Source organism: Neomonachus schauinslandi, chromosome 2, assembly GCF_002201575.2.
Source record: "Neomonachus schauinslandi chromosome 2, ASM220157v2, whole genome shotgun sequence".
NCBI lineage: Eukaryota > Metazoa > Chordata > Mammalia > Carnivora > Phocidae > Neomonachus > Neomonachus schauinslandi.
Window position 1 is genome coordinate 55,805,454 of NC_058404.1, and position 18,268 is coordinate 55,823,721.

Consider the following 18,268-nt stretch of genomic DNA (forward strand, 5'->3'; position numbering starts at 1 on the left):
AGTCTCTTGAAGATGATCTATAGATTCAGTACAATCCCAATGAAAGTTCCAATAGTTTTGTGTGTGTGTGTGTACATATGTTAAATCTGACAAATTGATTCTAATATTTATATGAAAGAGCTGAAGACCTAGTATAGCTAAGTTAAACTTGCAACTTGTGACTTAAGGAAGTAGTAGGGGAGATCTGAATCAGGAGAATTTTCTAACTGCTTTATAACCTGATTATTTATCATATTGTTATCCAGAAATGGAAGTAAATAAGTTGTTTTAAATATTCAAAATATATCTGGTCCATTTGGATTTTTCTGTATGATAATAAGGATGATATTTTTAAATTTTGCTAAATTTTTAAAATTAAAAAATTTTTGTATCTTAGGTTTATACTATGTATCAAATCATAATTGTTCATTCATACACATTATCATTGGTCTACACATGGCCTCCTTTTATCTTTTATTTCTTCTTTATTTACATAATAAAAAATGAACATCTGTGAACTCATTGCCCAATCCAAGAGTTAAAACCTTAATTTAACATACAAAATTCAAACTGGAGATGCAGTAAACTACTTTCTTTGTAGTAAATATTATTATTGCTTGCTTCTCCTTGTCCTTTCTTCTGGAAAAGAGACCTAGCAATAGTTTTCTTTTGTGGAACCTCCATTCCTTGAAGTCCTAATCAGATTATCAACTCTGATTGCCACCAATCCCTATCATAGATAAGTTTTGAAGTTTGACTCAAGCCCAGCCAATAAGATTTTCTTTTAAGGAATTTAAACTTGGAAAGAGCCATCTAAGGACAGAAGGCCATCCTGATGGCAGGACTCTAGAGAAACTGCCCATATTTCCTGTAAATGAGAGCCCCAGATGCAACTTGGATCTTGTCTTCTCAGCCTGGATGCTATATTCTTCTTAAGGTTCTGTGACAAACTCAATAGCATTCTAGGAAATCAAATTCTTTATTCTTTTCCTTAAGTTAGTCTGAATCAATTTCAGTTGCTTGCTTGTCTGCTACCAAGAATTATAGCAATTACTCTCTGTATTGAATTTGTCTACCTGAGTAATGACCCTGTTTCATAGATATGTGAATATCTGAGGTCTAAGTCTAGGCTCATCAAACTTAGCTACTGTTCTATGACAAAATACCCACCAAGGAAATCTTAGACTGAAAAGTTACTGAAAAGTCCATTTATCCAACCTGAATCAATGAACACATCTTCTCTTTTTTTTTTTTTATTTTTTATTTTATTTATTTTTTTTATTTATTTTTTTTTAAAGATTTTATTTATTTATTTGAGACAGAGAGAATGAGAGAGACAGAGAGCACATGAGAGGGGGAAGGGTCAGAGGGAGAAGCAGGCCCCCCGCCGAGCAGGGAGCCCGATGCGGGACTCGATCCCGGGACTCCAGGACCATGACCTGAGCCGAAGGCAGTCGCCCAACCAACTGAGCCACCCAGGCGCCCAATGAACACATCTTCAATCAATCTTTGAAAAGTTATCAATAAATAAAATAAAAGATGTGAGAAAAAGACACCCTGGTGTCTCTAAAAGAAAATAAAACCTACTTACATAAACCACACTGCTGAATTTCTACTTCTTGGGTAAAGATCTTGAGACATGTACCATGAAGCCTCAGGCTCCTTGAGCCCCATATGTAACAATTTTTTCCTTCTTACAGGAAACAGATGGGATTAACAGACTGTTACATTGTCTGTGAAAATGAAGTATGGTTCCTCTCTTTCCATAGATAGACTGCTTGTCTGAAGCAAGGGAGACCATAAAATATCTCAAGTTTATATTTTAAAAAACCCTCTTTGTTTAGAAATCATTCTTATTTGTTTTGTATGCCTTTGTAAAGCAGAGGGAAAAACCTGCTCTTAAAAGGGATAAGAAGCAAGACTAGATGTCATCAGGGCTAACAGTTCTTGCAGGGAACAAAGTAATAGGTAATGGAGAAATTAGAATACCTCCTTGCTTGTTCCTTTGGGAAAGGTCAATTTGTTGTCCCCTAGCAGTTTGCCTATGTTAGGTAGGCTGACCTTGTATCTACTTGCATCACCGGGTAAACCACACTGGCTCTGGAGTCTCAGACTAACTAGACAATTGAGGAATCCTACCTTCAGTAGAAACTACCAACAGTGCATTCAGCACATGCTCAGTGAAGAAATAAATGATAGCAATTCCTTTCCAATCACATCCATTCAAATTAGTATCTTTGGTCATTAGTCACTCAACCAGTTATAAATCCCCTTTATGTTATCAATATCCTTCAACATTCCTTCATGTTGTTTTTAAGAATACAGATGATCCCTGACTTACAATAGTCTGACTTACAATTTTTTGACTTTAGCATGGAGTAAAAACAATCTGTATTCAATAGAAACCGTACTTTGAATTTTGATCTTTTCCTGGGCTAGCAATATGTGGTAGATCCTCTCCTGTGATGCTGGTCAGCCACAGCTCCTGGTCAACCATGTGATCACAGAGTAAACAACCAATATATTTGCAAACATTCTGTACCCAGATGATGACCATTCTGTTTTTTACTTTCAGGGCAGTATTCAATAAATCACATGCAATATTCAATACTTTATTATAAAATAGGCTTTGTATTTGATGATTTTGCCCAACTATAGGCTAATATAAGTGAAAAGAGTGCGTTCGAGGCAGGGTAGGCTGAGCTATGATGTTCGGTAGGTTAGGTGTATTAAATGCATTTTTAACTGATGATATTTTTAACTCGCTATAAGCTTATCAAGATGTAAGCCCATGGTAAGTCAAGGAAGATCTGTATTAGGAAATATTTGTCTTGTTCAGATCCAGATTTCTGGATTGCATTTTTTATCAGCCATAATCATAGGCATATTTTAGGGAGAAATCAAATTACTTAGGCCTAAATAAAGTCAGTGAGGCCATGTTGACTTGGTTACCAACTTTTGGTTACCAACTTCCTTTCAAGATGGTTGAAAACCATCATTTTAATAACGTGTATTAAAATCAGTAATTACCTGTGTTTGGTGGATTTTTTTCAGGACTGCATTGATTTGTTTTATACTTCTAGGATTTCTTCCATTCTTGATAAATTCTTATGGATGGAATGTTAACTGAAGTTCCCTGATATCTTCTGTAAATTTGCTCAGTAATCTTTGAAGTTTGTTTCAAGTGTCTTATACTCACTTATCTAGAGTATTTACATGCTTACAATCTATTGTAGGCCTCAATTGCTTCTATCAGTATTTGGTTTACCTTTTTCAGAAAACAAAATCTTTACTGAGAAAGAAAAATAAATTAAAAGTTCTTTTTTTTTCTTTTTGTAATACATCAATATTTTATTGCTGGTCCAAAGCACTAAGCTTATCTATCGGAACATAATTTAGAATGCCCTTTTATGTGTTCATGGCAAATCTTTTGTTATATAACTCTTTGTGGCTGGGCCTTCTCTCATGATTATAGTATCTGGTCATATTCTTTCTCGGAATTAGTGAGGATTTGAGGATGTCATATTTCAGTCCTTCACATAAGACCCTTCTTTCCTTTTAGTCTGTTTTTATTGAGGACTTATTTCTAGGAGAAACTCCCTGCTTTTTTCTTCCTTTTTGAAGAATCTGAAAGAAGGTAATTGATAAGATGAGCTCAGTTCTCTTCCTAAACCACACATCTGTGAAAATTACTATGATAGACTGGACCTTACATGTGTGTATATATATATGCATATGTGTACATGTGTATGACATATAGAGTCTTACCTAATTGTATGTTTATTTAAACTGTATACTTGTTTGTATATATATATATAATACATTATTAATACATATATTTACATATACACATCAGGATATTAAAATAAAGTGTTAGCTGAAGTGTCAAATATTACCATGCAAAATTTGCAAGAAAGAAGTTGGGGTAAACTAGTTAGATGACTTTATACTTTTCATTCATATTGATGGCATGAAAAGGCCAGGAATTGGAAATTAGGGAAGGAATCTTGAAGGTTGCTTTGGAATGAGTTATCTTATGTGCCTTACTTCCTTCTTTTTTGGGGGGGTGCATAGGAAGATACCTCCTTAGAGAACTGAATTTCCGGAGGACCAACCACCTGGAAAATGTGATATATGATTCTCTTTCTTTCCCCCAAACACACAGTTTGGGTGACAAAGTGAACTTTTGTCTGTGTCACCTTCAAGAATTCTAAAGCTTGAGAGCTGGCTGGGCGGGTCGATGGCAGCAGAGCATAGGACCGCATTTTGGCAAATAATGGAGCCTCCAGAGTTTGTCAAAAGAAAGGAAGAGATGTGGACATGTGTGATGCAAAGCCCACAATTGGAAGTCTTAGATTCTGTTCCAGAGACAGACTAGAGGGGAGAGGAGAGTCAGCTGAGGGAAGCTGCCAGTGGCCTCCTGATGCTCAGTGGCTATAGAAGGAGCCACAACTGGCTGGAATAGTGACAAAATTGCCCATGTCATAGAATGTAGGTGGGAAGTTTCCAGCCGTGGGAGGTCCGAGGAACTCAGGATCATGTCATGAAGGAGATAACTCTAAGCACCAGCCAAACCCAGAAAGACAAAGGATCACCAGTTTGATTCCAACCAGTCAAAACCACCTATTGGAGTCAAAAATCTGTTTTCATATTGGGAAGGAGCTTCTCAGGTACAGGCATAGCTCTAAGATATTGTAGGTTCAGGTTCAGTTCCAGACCACCACAATACAGTGAATACTGCAACAGAGCGACTCAAAGGGATTTTTTGGTTACCTGATACATATAAAAGTTATGTTTACACCATACTGTAGTCTATTGTGTGCAGTAACAGTATGTTTAAGAAAATCAATTTACACCCCTTAATTAAAAATATTTTATTGCTAAAAAATGCTAGCCTTCAGCTGAGCTTTCAGTGAGTTCTAATCTTTTTGCCAGTGGAGGGTCTTGCTTCATTGTTGTGGATTGCTGACTGATCAGGGTGGTGGTTGCTGAAGGCTTGGAGTGGCTGCGGCAATTTCTTAAGATAAGGCAACGATAAAGTTTGCTGCATTGAATCTTACTTTCATGAACAGTTTCTCTATGCCATGCAATGCTGTTTGATAGCATTTTACCCACAGTAGAACTTTTTCAAAATTGAAGTTAATCCTCTCAAATTCTGCTGCTGCTTTATCAACGAAGTTTACAGAATATTCTAAATCCTTTGTTGTCACTTCAACAGTCTGCCAGGAGTAGATTATATCTCAAAAACATTTTTCTTTGCTCACCCATAAGAAGCAACTCCTCATCCATTCAGGTTTAATCATGAGATTGTAGCAATCCAGTTCCATCTTCAGGCTCCACTTCTAATTCTAGTTCTCTTGCCATTCTACCACATCTCCAATTACTTCCAATATTGAAGTTTTGAACCCCTCAAAGTCATCCATCAGGTTTGGAATCAACTTCTTCCAAATTCCTGTTCATGTTGATATTTCGACCTTTTCCCACGAATCAAAAACGTTCTTAATGGCATCTAGAATGGTGAATCCTTTCCAGAAGGTTTTCAATTTACTTTGCCCAGATCCATCAGAGGAATCACTATCATGGCGCTAGAGCCTTACAAAATGTATTTCTTAAGTAATAAGACTTGAAAATTGAAATTACTTCTTGATCTATGGACTGCAGAATGAATGTTGTATTGGCAGGCATGAAAATAACATCAACCTCATTGTTTATCTCCATTGGAGCTCTAGGGTAGCCAGGCACACTCTCAACCAGCAGCCAGTTTTGAAAGAAATCTTTCTTTCTGGACAGTAGTTCTCAACAGTGGGCTTATAATATTTAGTAAACCATGTCGTAAGCAGGTGTGTTGTCATCCAAGCTTTGTTGTTCCATTTATAGAGCACAGGCAGAGTAGATTTAGCATAATTCTTAAAAACCTTAGGATTTGCAGAATGGTCAGTGAGCACTGGCTTCAACTTAAAGTCACCAGCTGCCCAGCTGCATTGGCCCCTAACAATAGAGTCAGCCTGTCCTTTGAAGCTTTGAAGGCAGGCATTGACTTCTCCTCTCTAACTCTGAAAGTCCTATATGGCATCTTCTCCCAATAGGAGGCTGTTTCATCTGCATTGAAAAATTGTTGTTTAGTGCAGCTACCTTCATTAATTATCTGAGCTGGATCTTCTGGATAACTTGCTGCAGCTTCTATATCAGCCCTTGCTGCTTCACTTTTCACTCTTCTGTAACGGAGGTGGCTTCTTTCCTTAAACCTCATGAACCAACCAACTTTTTTTTAAAATTTTCTTCCAGAGATATTTTAATAAAAATTGGCCATTTCCAAGAAACACCCACTGCATGCCCATCAATAAAAGAGAACCATAACAAAATAGAAAATTTACCATATGGCTATGATTTAAAGAAAAAAAAAAACGGGCAGACACTCAAGCACAAAGTCCAATATTAAAGTCATATTCCTTTTTATGGGCTATGATTAGGATTCTGAATATTTACCGAAATAAAACAATACAAATGCTGGACTGCTTAGGTCAAAGGACCTCTCATAGAAGCATATCTGTCCTTAAAGGCATTCCAGTTTGAGACTCAATTTTAAGAATAGGCATAACAAATGAACAGAAGACATACCAGGTGAAAGAGGGATTCTTCAATTCCCAACATACTCTACACCTGATAAAACAAATCTAGACTTTTTTTTTTTTTCTTTAAACAACTGCCAAGGCTGGAATCAAAGATAAATAGAAGGCACAACAGTTTTGCTCTGGTTTTGTGTTATTTGGATTTTGGGGTTTCTTTGTTTTTGTTTTTGTTTTGTTTTGTTTTGTTTTGCAAATACAAATTAAACATGAAAAAACTACTTCAAAAGAAATCTGTATCAGTTGCATTCTAGACATTTAAAACCTTTCTCACAATTTAAATGGTAAAAACAGGTTTATAATTGTTTTGTGATCATATATCAAAAGAAAAAAAAAACACTCTACTAACACCTTTTATTTTTTTAACTATACCAGCAAGAATCAAAACTGTCAATTTTTCCAATGGCAATTTCTACATACCAGAAGGTAGTCATGACTCTCAAAGAAGAAACAATTTGGATTTTTCCTGCCTTCAAAATGTTTATCAAATCCTGTGTTTCTCACAGGCTTTTGAAACACATAGAAAATAAGAAATATTCCAACGAATGAAACATACCAAATGTCAGTAATAAGCAAGACACATTCCTTTGGGGAAACGGCTGTTAAAAAAAATCCAGTCTGTATATGCAAAAGTAAAGCAAGGAAATTCAGTCTTTTTCTCTTCTTTAAAAATCTGTTTTTCCTAAAATATCATTCCACAAAATTGGAAGTGAAGGACTAAACGGTGAGGAGAGGGAAGGGCGGGAGAGGGAGCACACATAATTAACACAAAAAGTAAAACTGTACAAACTTAAGCAGTTTATAATAGACTAGGGTCAAACTCCAGGATACCAAACGCTGGTGTAAGAAATTAACCATTCTGCAGGAGCTAGGAGATTTGTACTGCTGCGTGAAGATCAATCGAAGAGCAATTCACTGCCTTGGAGCAATTCCCCTTCCCACTCCAAATCCTGGTTTCTGCACCATGCCTCCACAGGGAGGGCCTCTCATTCCACCACCCAGCCCACCTCGAGGGCCTCCAGGTCCCCGCAGGCGGTTATCTCGACGGTCCCCTTCCCGGGCAGCTCGAGTACTCTTCTCTTCCACATTCAGACGGACCTCACCTCTGAACATGATGGGCCGGTTGCTAAGGACCTTCTGAACAGGCTCAGAATCATCAAACACAACAAAACCAAAACTGGGTAATTTCCCGCCGCTGTTAATGCGTAGCTCCACCACATTCCCATAACTTTGAAAAAAATCTTTAAGCTCCGATTTGTCCACTTCATGTGGCAGATTGCCAATGAAAGTTGGTGACTATTAGGGTGTCTCACAATTCTTTGGGGTTCAACATCACTTTGCTCACCAGCCTCACGGATTGGTCTAGGTCCGCTCTGGGGAGGAATATTTATTTGTTGTTCTCGCACTCTTTGATCCCTCTGAGGCCACTGCGGTGGAATCTGAGACTCAGGCTTAGACTCTGGACGAGGCTGTGAAGCTGGTACTTTAACAACATGAGGTGGTATCCCAGTAACTGGAACAGCTCCACTGGGTGGAAGGTTCTTACTGGTCACAGATACCCAAGAAAATGTCCTCAAGTCTGAGCTATGTCCGTAGGTGCTGGGGAAGAACTCTTCTGAGCATCCTCAGGGGCAGTTTCTTCCAATGCTGGCTCAGACTTTTCCTCTTGGATTTCAAATACAGGTTCTTGCTCTGGTTCTGGTTCAGGATCTGGTTCCGGTTCAGCAACAGGTTCCTCTAAATGTTCTTCTAAGTCATTGCTGACAGTCTGATCATAGAAAGTTCCAGAGTCATCAGGTACCACCTCAGGTGTCTGCTGTCTTTCTTCAGGTTCCTCTACCTCTTCCTCAGATTCCTCCTGAGGCTCAGTGACAAAGCCACCAAAGACCTCATCTTGGTATCTGAAGATATCATTGTGAACGTAGAACTTATTTGCAACAGAGCCCTCAGGAGCAAGGACAAATGTCTGCATGACTCTCCTCAAAGCCTGGTTGTTATTAGAGAGCAACCCCATCACCTGGACCACTACACCATCATTCAGAGTGGCATGAGCATCAACATGGTGAATCTTAGTGTGACAATTGGTAAAGTTTTGTGACATCGCCTTCCTATGGATCTCTTTCTGTCCATAGACCGCATCTGCTGGCTTTCCATTTGAATCCAATCCCCCATGGACATAAGAAGAGTTCTTTCCATAAAATCTGTGTAGCATGTCTGGGGCCTGGTTCAGCAGTGTGTAATATTGTCTCACAAATTCCCGCCTGACCAGCAGGGAACTAGGCTTCTCCATAACCATTGCTTTGGTCAATTCAACCTGTGCGGCTGAGCAGGAGAGGAACAAGCTTTGCTCCACAGTACAGCAGAAGGCAAAATCCCCTCACGCAACTGCGTCCGCCCCAACCAACTTTTCTTCAGTTTCCTCACCTCTCCCAGCCTTCACAGAACTGAAGAGAGTGAGGGCTTTGATCTGGATCAGGCTTTAGCTTAGGGGAATGTTGTGCCTGGTTTAATCTTCTGTTTAGACCACTAAAACTTTTTCATATCAGCAATAAAGCTGTTTCTCTTTCTTATCATTCACTGTGTTCACTGGAGTATTACCTTTCTCCTTCAAGGACCCTTCCTCTGCATTCACAACCTAGCTAACTAGATGGTACAAGAGGCCTAGCCTTCAGCTTATCTTGGCTTTTGACCTGCCTTCCTTGCTAAGCTTAATCATTTCTAGTTTTTGGTTTAAAGTGAGAGATGTTAGGGTCTTTCTTTCACTTGAATATTTAGAGGCCATTGTAGGGTTATTAGTTGGCCTATTTCAATATTGTTGTGTCTTGGGGATGAGGGAGGCCCTAGGAGAAGGAGACTGATGCGGGGAGGGGTGGTCCATGGAGCAGTCGGAAATATACAAGTATCTATTAAGTTCACCATCTTTGGGGCGCGTGGGTGGCTCAGTTGGTTAAGTGTCTGACTCTTGGTTTTGGCTCAGGTCATGACCTCAGGGTCATGAGATCGAGACATGCATTGGGCCTCCTTAGAATTCTCTCTCCCCCTCTCCCTCTGCCCCTCCCTACCAGCTCACGTGGGTGCACATGATCTCTCTCTCTAAAAAAAAAAAAAAAGTTCACCATCTCATATGGGCATGGTTCATGGTACCCCAAAATTATAATAGTAACATCAAAGGTCACTGATCACAGATCACCATAACAAATATAATAATAATGAAAAAGTTAGAAATATTGTAAGAATTAAAAAAATGTGACTGAGACACGGGATTGCCATAAACCTTCAATTTATTAAAAAAAGGCAGTATCTGTAAAGAATAAAGTGAAGCACAATAAAATAATGTATGCCTGTATAGGGAAGGAGAAGAAACAGACTAACTCCCACTTCCTTATTTGTACATGGTCCCCCTGTATTTTTGATTCTCACATAGCAAAAGACAGTTGAACTATAGAATCAAACCTATGATTTGCAACTTAGTGAGACTTTAGGACTTCTAATTGCTTTCAAGTGACCACACTTATGGGGTGGATTTTCTTTTTCTTTTTTTTTTTTAAGATTTTATTTATTTATTAGAGAGAGAGAGAATGAGAGAGAGAGTGCATGAGAGGGAGGGGGGTCAGAGGGAGAAGCAGACTCCCCGCTGAGCAGGGAGCCCCATGTGGGACTCGATCCCGTTACTCCAGGATCGTGACCTGAGCCGAAGGCAGTCGCTTAACCAACTGAGCCACCCAGGCGCTCCATGGGGTGGATTTTCATCCAGGTGCCTGGGAAGAACTAGGCCACTGCCAAATTTGTGAGAATGGTGGTCAAAAAAATAAACTTACTTTGCAATTGCTCTCTCTGAGTCATATCTGTCACCCAGGAAAACCATTAAGATAGGTTGCATCATATGGATCCTGTTGTATGTCTAAATACCTATTATTTTAACCATGTTTTAATAATATAGTATATTTATGATTGCCTAATGTGTTCCCTAATTATCCCATGAGCACTGTTTTCTATTCCTGGTTTTATTACTTCTCTGTGTAGACAAACTGAAGTGATATTCAAGTCCTTTACATTTTAACAATGTCCTTCAACCAATGACCATTAGTTTCTTTGTCATCTGTTTGTCTTCCTATCCATTTCTTTCTTCCTATTATCCACTTGTGTTTTGAATGGTGATTTTGTTTTTTTAAACTTCACAATCACTACTTAAGCTTTCATTACACACTTACACTGCCTTACCTTGAATTAATTTATTCAACTGCTCTCCAGTGAAACACATGCTTTTATTTAGTACTTTTATTTATTTAGAGATCAACACCCCTGCTTCTTGAGATCCACCTGATTTAACAGTCACAGGCTAAAATGGAACTGTAAGTTTGGATGTGGAAAATCAGTATCATCCTCCTATCACCGGCCAGATAAAAATCAAAAGATGCTGGGTGGCTTATTTATTTGTTTATTTATTTAAGAGGCATTCAGAGAGTAGTATTATTTTTTAATTATAGTTGACACGCAAAGTTACATTAGTTTCACATGTACAGCTTAGTGTTTCAACTTCTCTAGATGTTATGCTGCACTCACCACAAGTGTGGCTGTCATCTGTCACCATACAATGCCATCACAACATCATCGATTATATTCCCTATTCTATATTTCTTTTTTTTTTTTAAGTGGACTCCATGCCCAGCACAGAGCCCAAGGTGGTGCTTGAACTCACGATCCTGAGATCAAGACCTGAGCTGAGATCAAGAGTTGGACACCCAATTGACCGAGCCACCCAGTGCACCCACCTTGCTGTATCTTTAAAATCCACATAAAACAGGAGCATCCTTAGAAATTTGTTCTTTTTGAGAAAATGCCAGTTCTTCTAGTCCAGGGGTTCGTAAGGACAGTCAGGGGTTTGTGAGCTCAAAATTATTTTCATAATGATACTAAAATATTAGTTGCTTTTGCCCTCTCATTCTGTCATTAGTGCAGAGTAGATGACATGTGAAACACCATCACACAAATGGTTAGTGGGATGTATGCTTGTGTTCTCCTGTTTTTAAATGCTCATTTAAAATTTTTAGTTAGGTAAATTTTGGTAGATTATAACCACATAAACAAAAGCTTGTTAGGGTCCTTAGACCAAAGAATTTAAGAACCTGCATTCTAAAACTGTTTTTTAAATATTTAATATACAAGTAATTATACAATAAAAGTGGAGTAAAACTGGTCTAAATGAATATATATATATGTAATTGTTAGGGTTCTAAATGCATATATATATATATATATATGTATACACACACATACATATATATAATGGTTACAGTCCTCAGAAATTCTGAGGCTTATATTGTTTTTATTGTCTTATTCATATAGTTTACTATGACAAAAAACATTTGGAAAATCTTAATTTTCTTGATAACCACTTAACCAAAAAGGTCAGAGCTACAGTTTGATGATTTAGTGTCCTGACATAAGTATTTTTGAAGAATTATTGCCTTGCATATTAAATTAATTGGATATAGATTTACTTTTAAATTATGTAGTCCAGTGTCAACATACTTCAATTAAAAATAAGTAACTAAATAAATAATAAATAAATAATGTAGTCCAGGGGAAGCAAACGAAAGGAATAATATTGGATATATAATGTGGTAAGTCAGTCATACAAGATAAACTCATCTTTTCTAGTTACTCTGAGAATATTTATTGGTAAGTATTATCTCTCATTTTTCATTTTCATAAAAACTTCAATGCATTTATCGAAGTGGAGCTTTTCTCTCTTAATCTGTTGTGTAGAAAGCAGTCCGGGGAAAACAAAAAAACACAAAAGCCAAGAACTAGGAATGCCTACAAAGTAGAGGAAGCCTATATCTCTTTTAGACAAGTCAACATTTTTTATTCAAATATTTAAAATTATATGAAATGACAAAAGGAAAAGGTTCTTTTAAGGTTTGTACATTTAGGACAGAAAAAATTAAGGATGGCTAGCCCAGAGGTAGAGAGTGATTTATAAAGAGAAAAGTTAAAACTAAAAATAGTCTTCTCAAGTCTTGCACTATGGAGAATAGGAAGACATCCTGATCAGTGACTGGGGAAACATTAGGTAGTTGGAAGTTTAGAGGTATAATTAGGAAAGTTACACAAAGGGATTTCTCAGTATTGACTGAGTCACACACATTATCATTGACAAGGGACAACAAATGAATAATACATTATTTAGATGACAAAGGGGTGTTAATGCCCAGGAAAGGAGCCTTTAAAAAATTTAGTGACTTGGGAAGACTGTCCAAGATTACAATCCCTTGAAAAGAAAAATATTGATAATAAAAACAAATTAGGAAGGAAATATACTCCATCAAGTATGAAAAATTAAAAAGAAAAGGAAGATGAATATCTGGGAGGTAAAAAGTAAACCTCTGATGAAGAATTAATGAAAGGGGACCTCACAACGAAGCTGTGAGACAGTCATAAGCTGTTGGTACTGTTTATGCCATTGTTATAAATTACCCCACACTCCTTTTCGTCATTATTTACTTATCTTTCCTGGTTGTTTCTGGCTTCACTATAGTTAGTTATTATATATTCCTTTGTCTAGTGTTCTGATTTTTTTTAAGCCTTTGACCTCCTACTTTTTCCTTATCTACATTATTAAGGGAGAAGAAATGTGATTGACACTTAAAAGGTCCCATCTATGCCCTAGAAACTATGATGAGTACTTTGTATAATATGATTTAATCTTCACAAAAATTTGTGAGATACATAGAATTATCTTTATTTTCCAGATGATAAATCGCAAGCATGATTTGCCAAAGATTATACAGCTAGGGAATGACCAAGCTCAGTTAGCGTTCTTTCCACTACACTATAGTGATTTCAAAAGTAATTGCTAATCATAATTATGAATATGGGACATCTGGAATCATTAAAGAAAGATTAAGTACTACTCAGTGTATAATATTAGTTTAATTTCAGAAGCAACTGAAATAACTCTTTTCTTTAACAATTAACCCACTTGATTTTATTGTATCACTGGTGGTAGAAATAACATAAAATGCTTACGGGCACATACAGAAGCACATTCCTCCTGTCGGCTGATGGAAACAGGAGGGGATTCCTGGAAAATTTTGTGGGTGTCTCTCTCTCTCTGGCAAAGAATGTCAGGCCGAGTCTCCAGGTCTGTTATGGAGGGAATGCTCTTATTTTCCTTCTGTTTTGCAGTCTCTCCTTAGAGACATAGTGCTCTCCGGCTTCCTCCCGGCTGCCAACTCCATAGATTGTTGGCTTTCACTCACTTATGCCCTGAGAAGTCTTTTACAGAAATAGCACAGCAGATTACAGATCTGCCTTCTCTTACTGCTCAAATGCACCAATATTTCTTAGCCCTTGGTACACAGGCCAATTTTGTTAAAAAGGTTTTTGTTCCCCGAGGAATTGTTAAACAGTATGTCTGTGTCACAATTATTTTAAACAGTAGAGTTCATATGAAACATCTCTGCCATGACGACTTGCATATATTGAGCAGCCAGTGCATTATAAATTGAATAAAAAGCAATTCCATTCAAAGCCGTAGAGGGGTTGTGATTCAAGCCAAAGAGAACAGCAAACCTGGTGCACAGTGGAAACAGCTTTAAAATATGCAAATTACCAGGCTTTACATAAGATAAAATGAATCAAAATCTCCAGTGTTCAGCATAAGAACTCAGTTTTTCAATGGCTCCCCTAAGCCCCGCGATGTAGAGAGTGAGCTGTTTCCGGGGGTCCCGGGGAGGACCGGAGAAACCTCCCTCAGGGCTAGAGAGCTGTGAAATGAGGCTGGGAAGCTGGGAAGGAGACAAACTGGGGAGGGTTTCCTACACAAGGGTAAGAGTTTATACTAATCTAGCAGTCAGTAGGGAGATATTTGATTTGTGCTTTTAAAAGACCACTCTTGGGGCACCCAGGTGGCTCAGTCGGTTGAGCGTCTGCCTTCGGCTGGGGTCATGATCCCAGGGTCCTGGGATGGAGTCCTGCGTCGGGCTCCCTGCTTGCCAGGGAATCTGCCTCTCCCTCTCCCTCTGCCTCTTCCCTCTGTTCCTGTTCTCTCTCTCAATCTGTCAAATAAATGAATGAAATCTTAAAAAAAAAAAAAAAAAGGCCACTCTAGAGTGTGGTACATATACTGATGGTGGCAAGAGTAGAGTCAGGGAGCCAGCTTAGAGGTGATTTTGTTGGTCCAGATGAAGAGAATGACAGTCACTTTGATTAGCAGAGTGCCGGTGGTGTGGGGAATGGGGGTAAATAAAGGGATTTGTGAGATATTAGAAAGATAGAATTTAATGACTTATTACATAGGTGGGATGAGGGAATAGGAAGCATAGGCTACTTTTCCAATCCTAACAGATAGCATAATTCATAGTCTATTAACAATTTCAGGACTGAAAACTTACATATTTTGAAAATTAGATAAATACTGTTAGAACTTAAGGGTACCTGGGTGACTCAGTGGGTTGAGCATCGACTCTTGGTTTGGCTCAGGTCATGATCTCAGGGTGGTGAGGCTGAACCGCACATCAAACCCCTGCTTGAGATTCTCTCTCCTTCTCCCTCTGCCCCTCCCTGCTCCTGTGCTCTCTCTAAATTTAAGAAAAAAAATAGTGCTAGAGCTTAATTAGCGCTCCAACCTAGAGAAAGGGGAGGATATGTTCCATTTTTAATTATCTAAAAAACTTTTCTGCAATTTTATGCATAGTACCACCAGTCTTATGTTGATATCCCTTATAGACCATTATTTCTAAGCTTAATCTCTCATATTACAATTTTGGTTTGTTTAATTTTCTCCTGCTTTTGTACACAGAGCAGTTAGTTAGCATCCTTGACTTTGGACATATCATTATGCATCGCCACCATGATTCATTCACAGATTATCAGTGACACCAAAGGCTATACTGTGGGGAACTATAGATGTTGCCTTGAAGACTCCAATTATAAAATTTTAGGGTTATGTCCCAGAAAATCCCAACTTTCAATCAATAAGCCATTTAGAATGTTTTCGTTTGCTCATTATTGAAAACTTTCATATTCTGGCTTCTTTTTATACAATATAATAGTAAGAGAAGGAGTTTCTTAGGCTTTCCATTTCTCCTAAAGTTCATAAAAAGGTAATTCATAAAAGAAGAACAACTTAGTGCTAATGTGTTTAAAAAATAGCTGAACCTGGGCGCCTGGGTGGCTCAGTCGTTAAGTGTCTGCCTTCGGCTCAGGTCATGATCCCAGGGTCCTGGGATCGAGCCCCACATTGGGCTTCCTGCTCAGCGGGAAGCCTGCTTCTCCCTCTCCCACTCCCCCTGCTTGTGTTCCTGCTCTCGCTGTGTCTCTCTCTGTCAAATAAATAAATAAAATCTTTTAAAAAAAATAGCTGAACCTGATATATAACAAAAGGATAATGCTGCATGTGAAACATTTAGCACAGGATCCATACAATTAAAGCAAAGTACACCGATTGACTTATTTCGCTGCATAATATTCCATTGTGTATATATATAAATATATATATATGTATATATATCTCACATCTTAAGTCAATCAGAGAAAGACAAGTAGCATATGATCTCACTGTTACGAGGAATTTGAGAAACAAGACAGAGGATCATAGGGGAAGGGAGGGTAAAATGAAACAAGACGAAACCAGAGATGGAGACAAACCATAAGAGACTCTTAATCTCAGGAAACAAACTGAGGGTTGCGGGAGTGGGGGGTGGGGTGGGAGGGATGGGGTGGCTGGGTGATAAACACTGGGGAGGGTATGTGCTATGGTGAGCGCTGTGAATTGTGTAAGACTAATGAGTCACAGACCTGTACCCCTGAAACAAATAATACATTATATATTAATAAAAAAATCTTACTTTAAAAACTAAAAAAAAGCAAAGTACACTATTATACTAAGTCTAAGAATTCTTAGCTATAATAGATATTTCTTCTTTAAATGACAGTAAATGGTGAAAATCAATTCTTTAATATCCTCAATTTAGTCCCATAGTTTCTGGTTTTTCACCTAGATTATAGAAAGGAATCTATTACTAAAATCATTAAAACATAAATATCCCAATCTTGGGCAAAATAATAGAAACACATATGCTACATAGTTGTTAATAATTTACCACAAATCTAAACTTATTAGTTATTCCTTAGTTTGCCAGATGCATTATTTATGGGGTCTTTCCCTGTTGGTGGACTATAGCTGTCATATTAATTTTTAATCAAATTGTGAAATTTTATAAGTAATTCTTAATGCCAGGTGAATAAAAGAGAAAGATCTCTGGAAACAGTATTACAATGTATCCTATTTCTAGAAACACATTTACCACTCATTCTAAATATCAAATATCAGAATGATTTTAAGGAGGATAGTTAGGAAACATCACACATCCATTTTCTCTAAGTAAATTTAGAGCTTATTTGTGCCTGTGAAGTCCTACATTTTCTGCCTTTAAAGAAGCAGCATGGAACTGAATATTTATGATCCTGACACTGCCCCTTTTTTGTTTTCCTCAGGGATTTTACCCAGCCCAATGGAGAAAATGAGAACCGACATTCTCTGCAATCTGCCAAATGCTAAAACTATTTTCCCGCAAATACAGTAAAAAATTATCTTAGCATTAAAATGCATAAATTGGAGAGATCATGAAAGAAAAATTCAGAAGCTTTAAGGAATTATTAACAGAGCTAACTCTCCATTCACCTAAAAGCATACACATGCTCACATATAGATCGCCTTGTCAAATATGGTGCAGATGGAAATTTTAGGTATATGTTCTCTGGAGTTGAATATTATTGTGTGTGTGTATGTGTGTGTGCGCGTGTGTGTGGTTTATTTTTTTTTCAGACTAAAACCAAAAATCTGTGAAATATAGATCCTTTAAAAGGAGTTTGTGTATCAGCATATTCTATCTGACTTGGTAGGAAAAAATTACATTTATACGTTGAGTTAGAATCAACAACACTGGCTTTGAGGTTAGGGTTTGTCATTTATTTACTGGTTTCAAGAATTTGGATTGGTCAGCAGACATTTCAGGAGGCTTGGCCTCTACCTGGAAAATGAAGATACTTTTTTTTTTCTCTTTTTACTTGTTTTTATTTTTAAATTTTAAAAAATTTTTAATTTTTTTTATGTTCACTAGCCACTCTATAGTACATCATTAGTTTTCGATGTAGTGTTCAGTGATTCATTAGTTGCGTATAACACCCAGTGCTCATCACAGCATGTGCCCTCCTTAATACCCATCACCCTGTTACCCCCACCCCCCACCTACCTCCCCTCTGAAACCCTCAGTTTGTTTCCTGGGCCCATAGTCTCTCATGGTTCATCTCCGTCTCTGATTTCTCCCCCTTCAGAATTCCCTCCCTTCCCCTATAGTCCCCCATGCTATTGCTAATGTTCCACATATGAATGAAGCCATATGATAATTATCTTTCTCTGCTTGACTTACTTCACTTAGCATAATCTCCTCCAGTTCCATTCATGTCGATGCAAATGGTGGGTATTCATCATTTCTGATGGCTGAATAATATTCCATTGTATATATGAACCACATCTTCCTTGTCCATTCATCTGTTGAAGGGCATCTCGGCTCCTTCCACAGTTTGGCTATTGTGGACATTACTGCTATGCCCCTTCTTTTCACTACGTCTATCTTTGGGGTAAATACCTAGTA

General features: G+C 37.8%; 2 protein-coding genes across 2 annotated transcripts in view; both read right to left on the reverse strand.

The window, feature by feature from the left end:
* Window positions 1-18,268, reverse strand: part of GALNTL6 (polypeptide N-acetylgalactosaminyltransferase like 6) — a 1,195,338-nt gene that overhangs the window by 306,736 nt on the left and 870,334 nt on the right. The window lies entirely within an intron of this gene.
* Window positions 7,518-8,901, reverse strand: LOC110588493 (ras GTPase-activating protein-binding protein 1-like). The gene is given in 3 exon segments (XM_044912580.1): window positions 7,518-7,894; window positions 7,897-8,187; window positions 8,190-8,901. Coding segments are annotated over 3 exon segments (1,380 nt in total).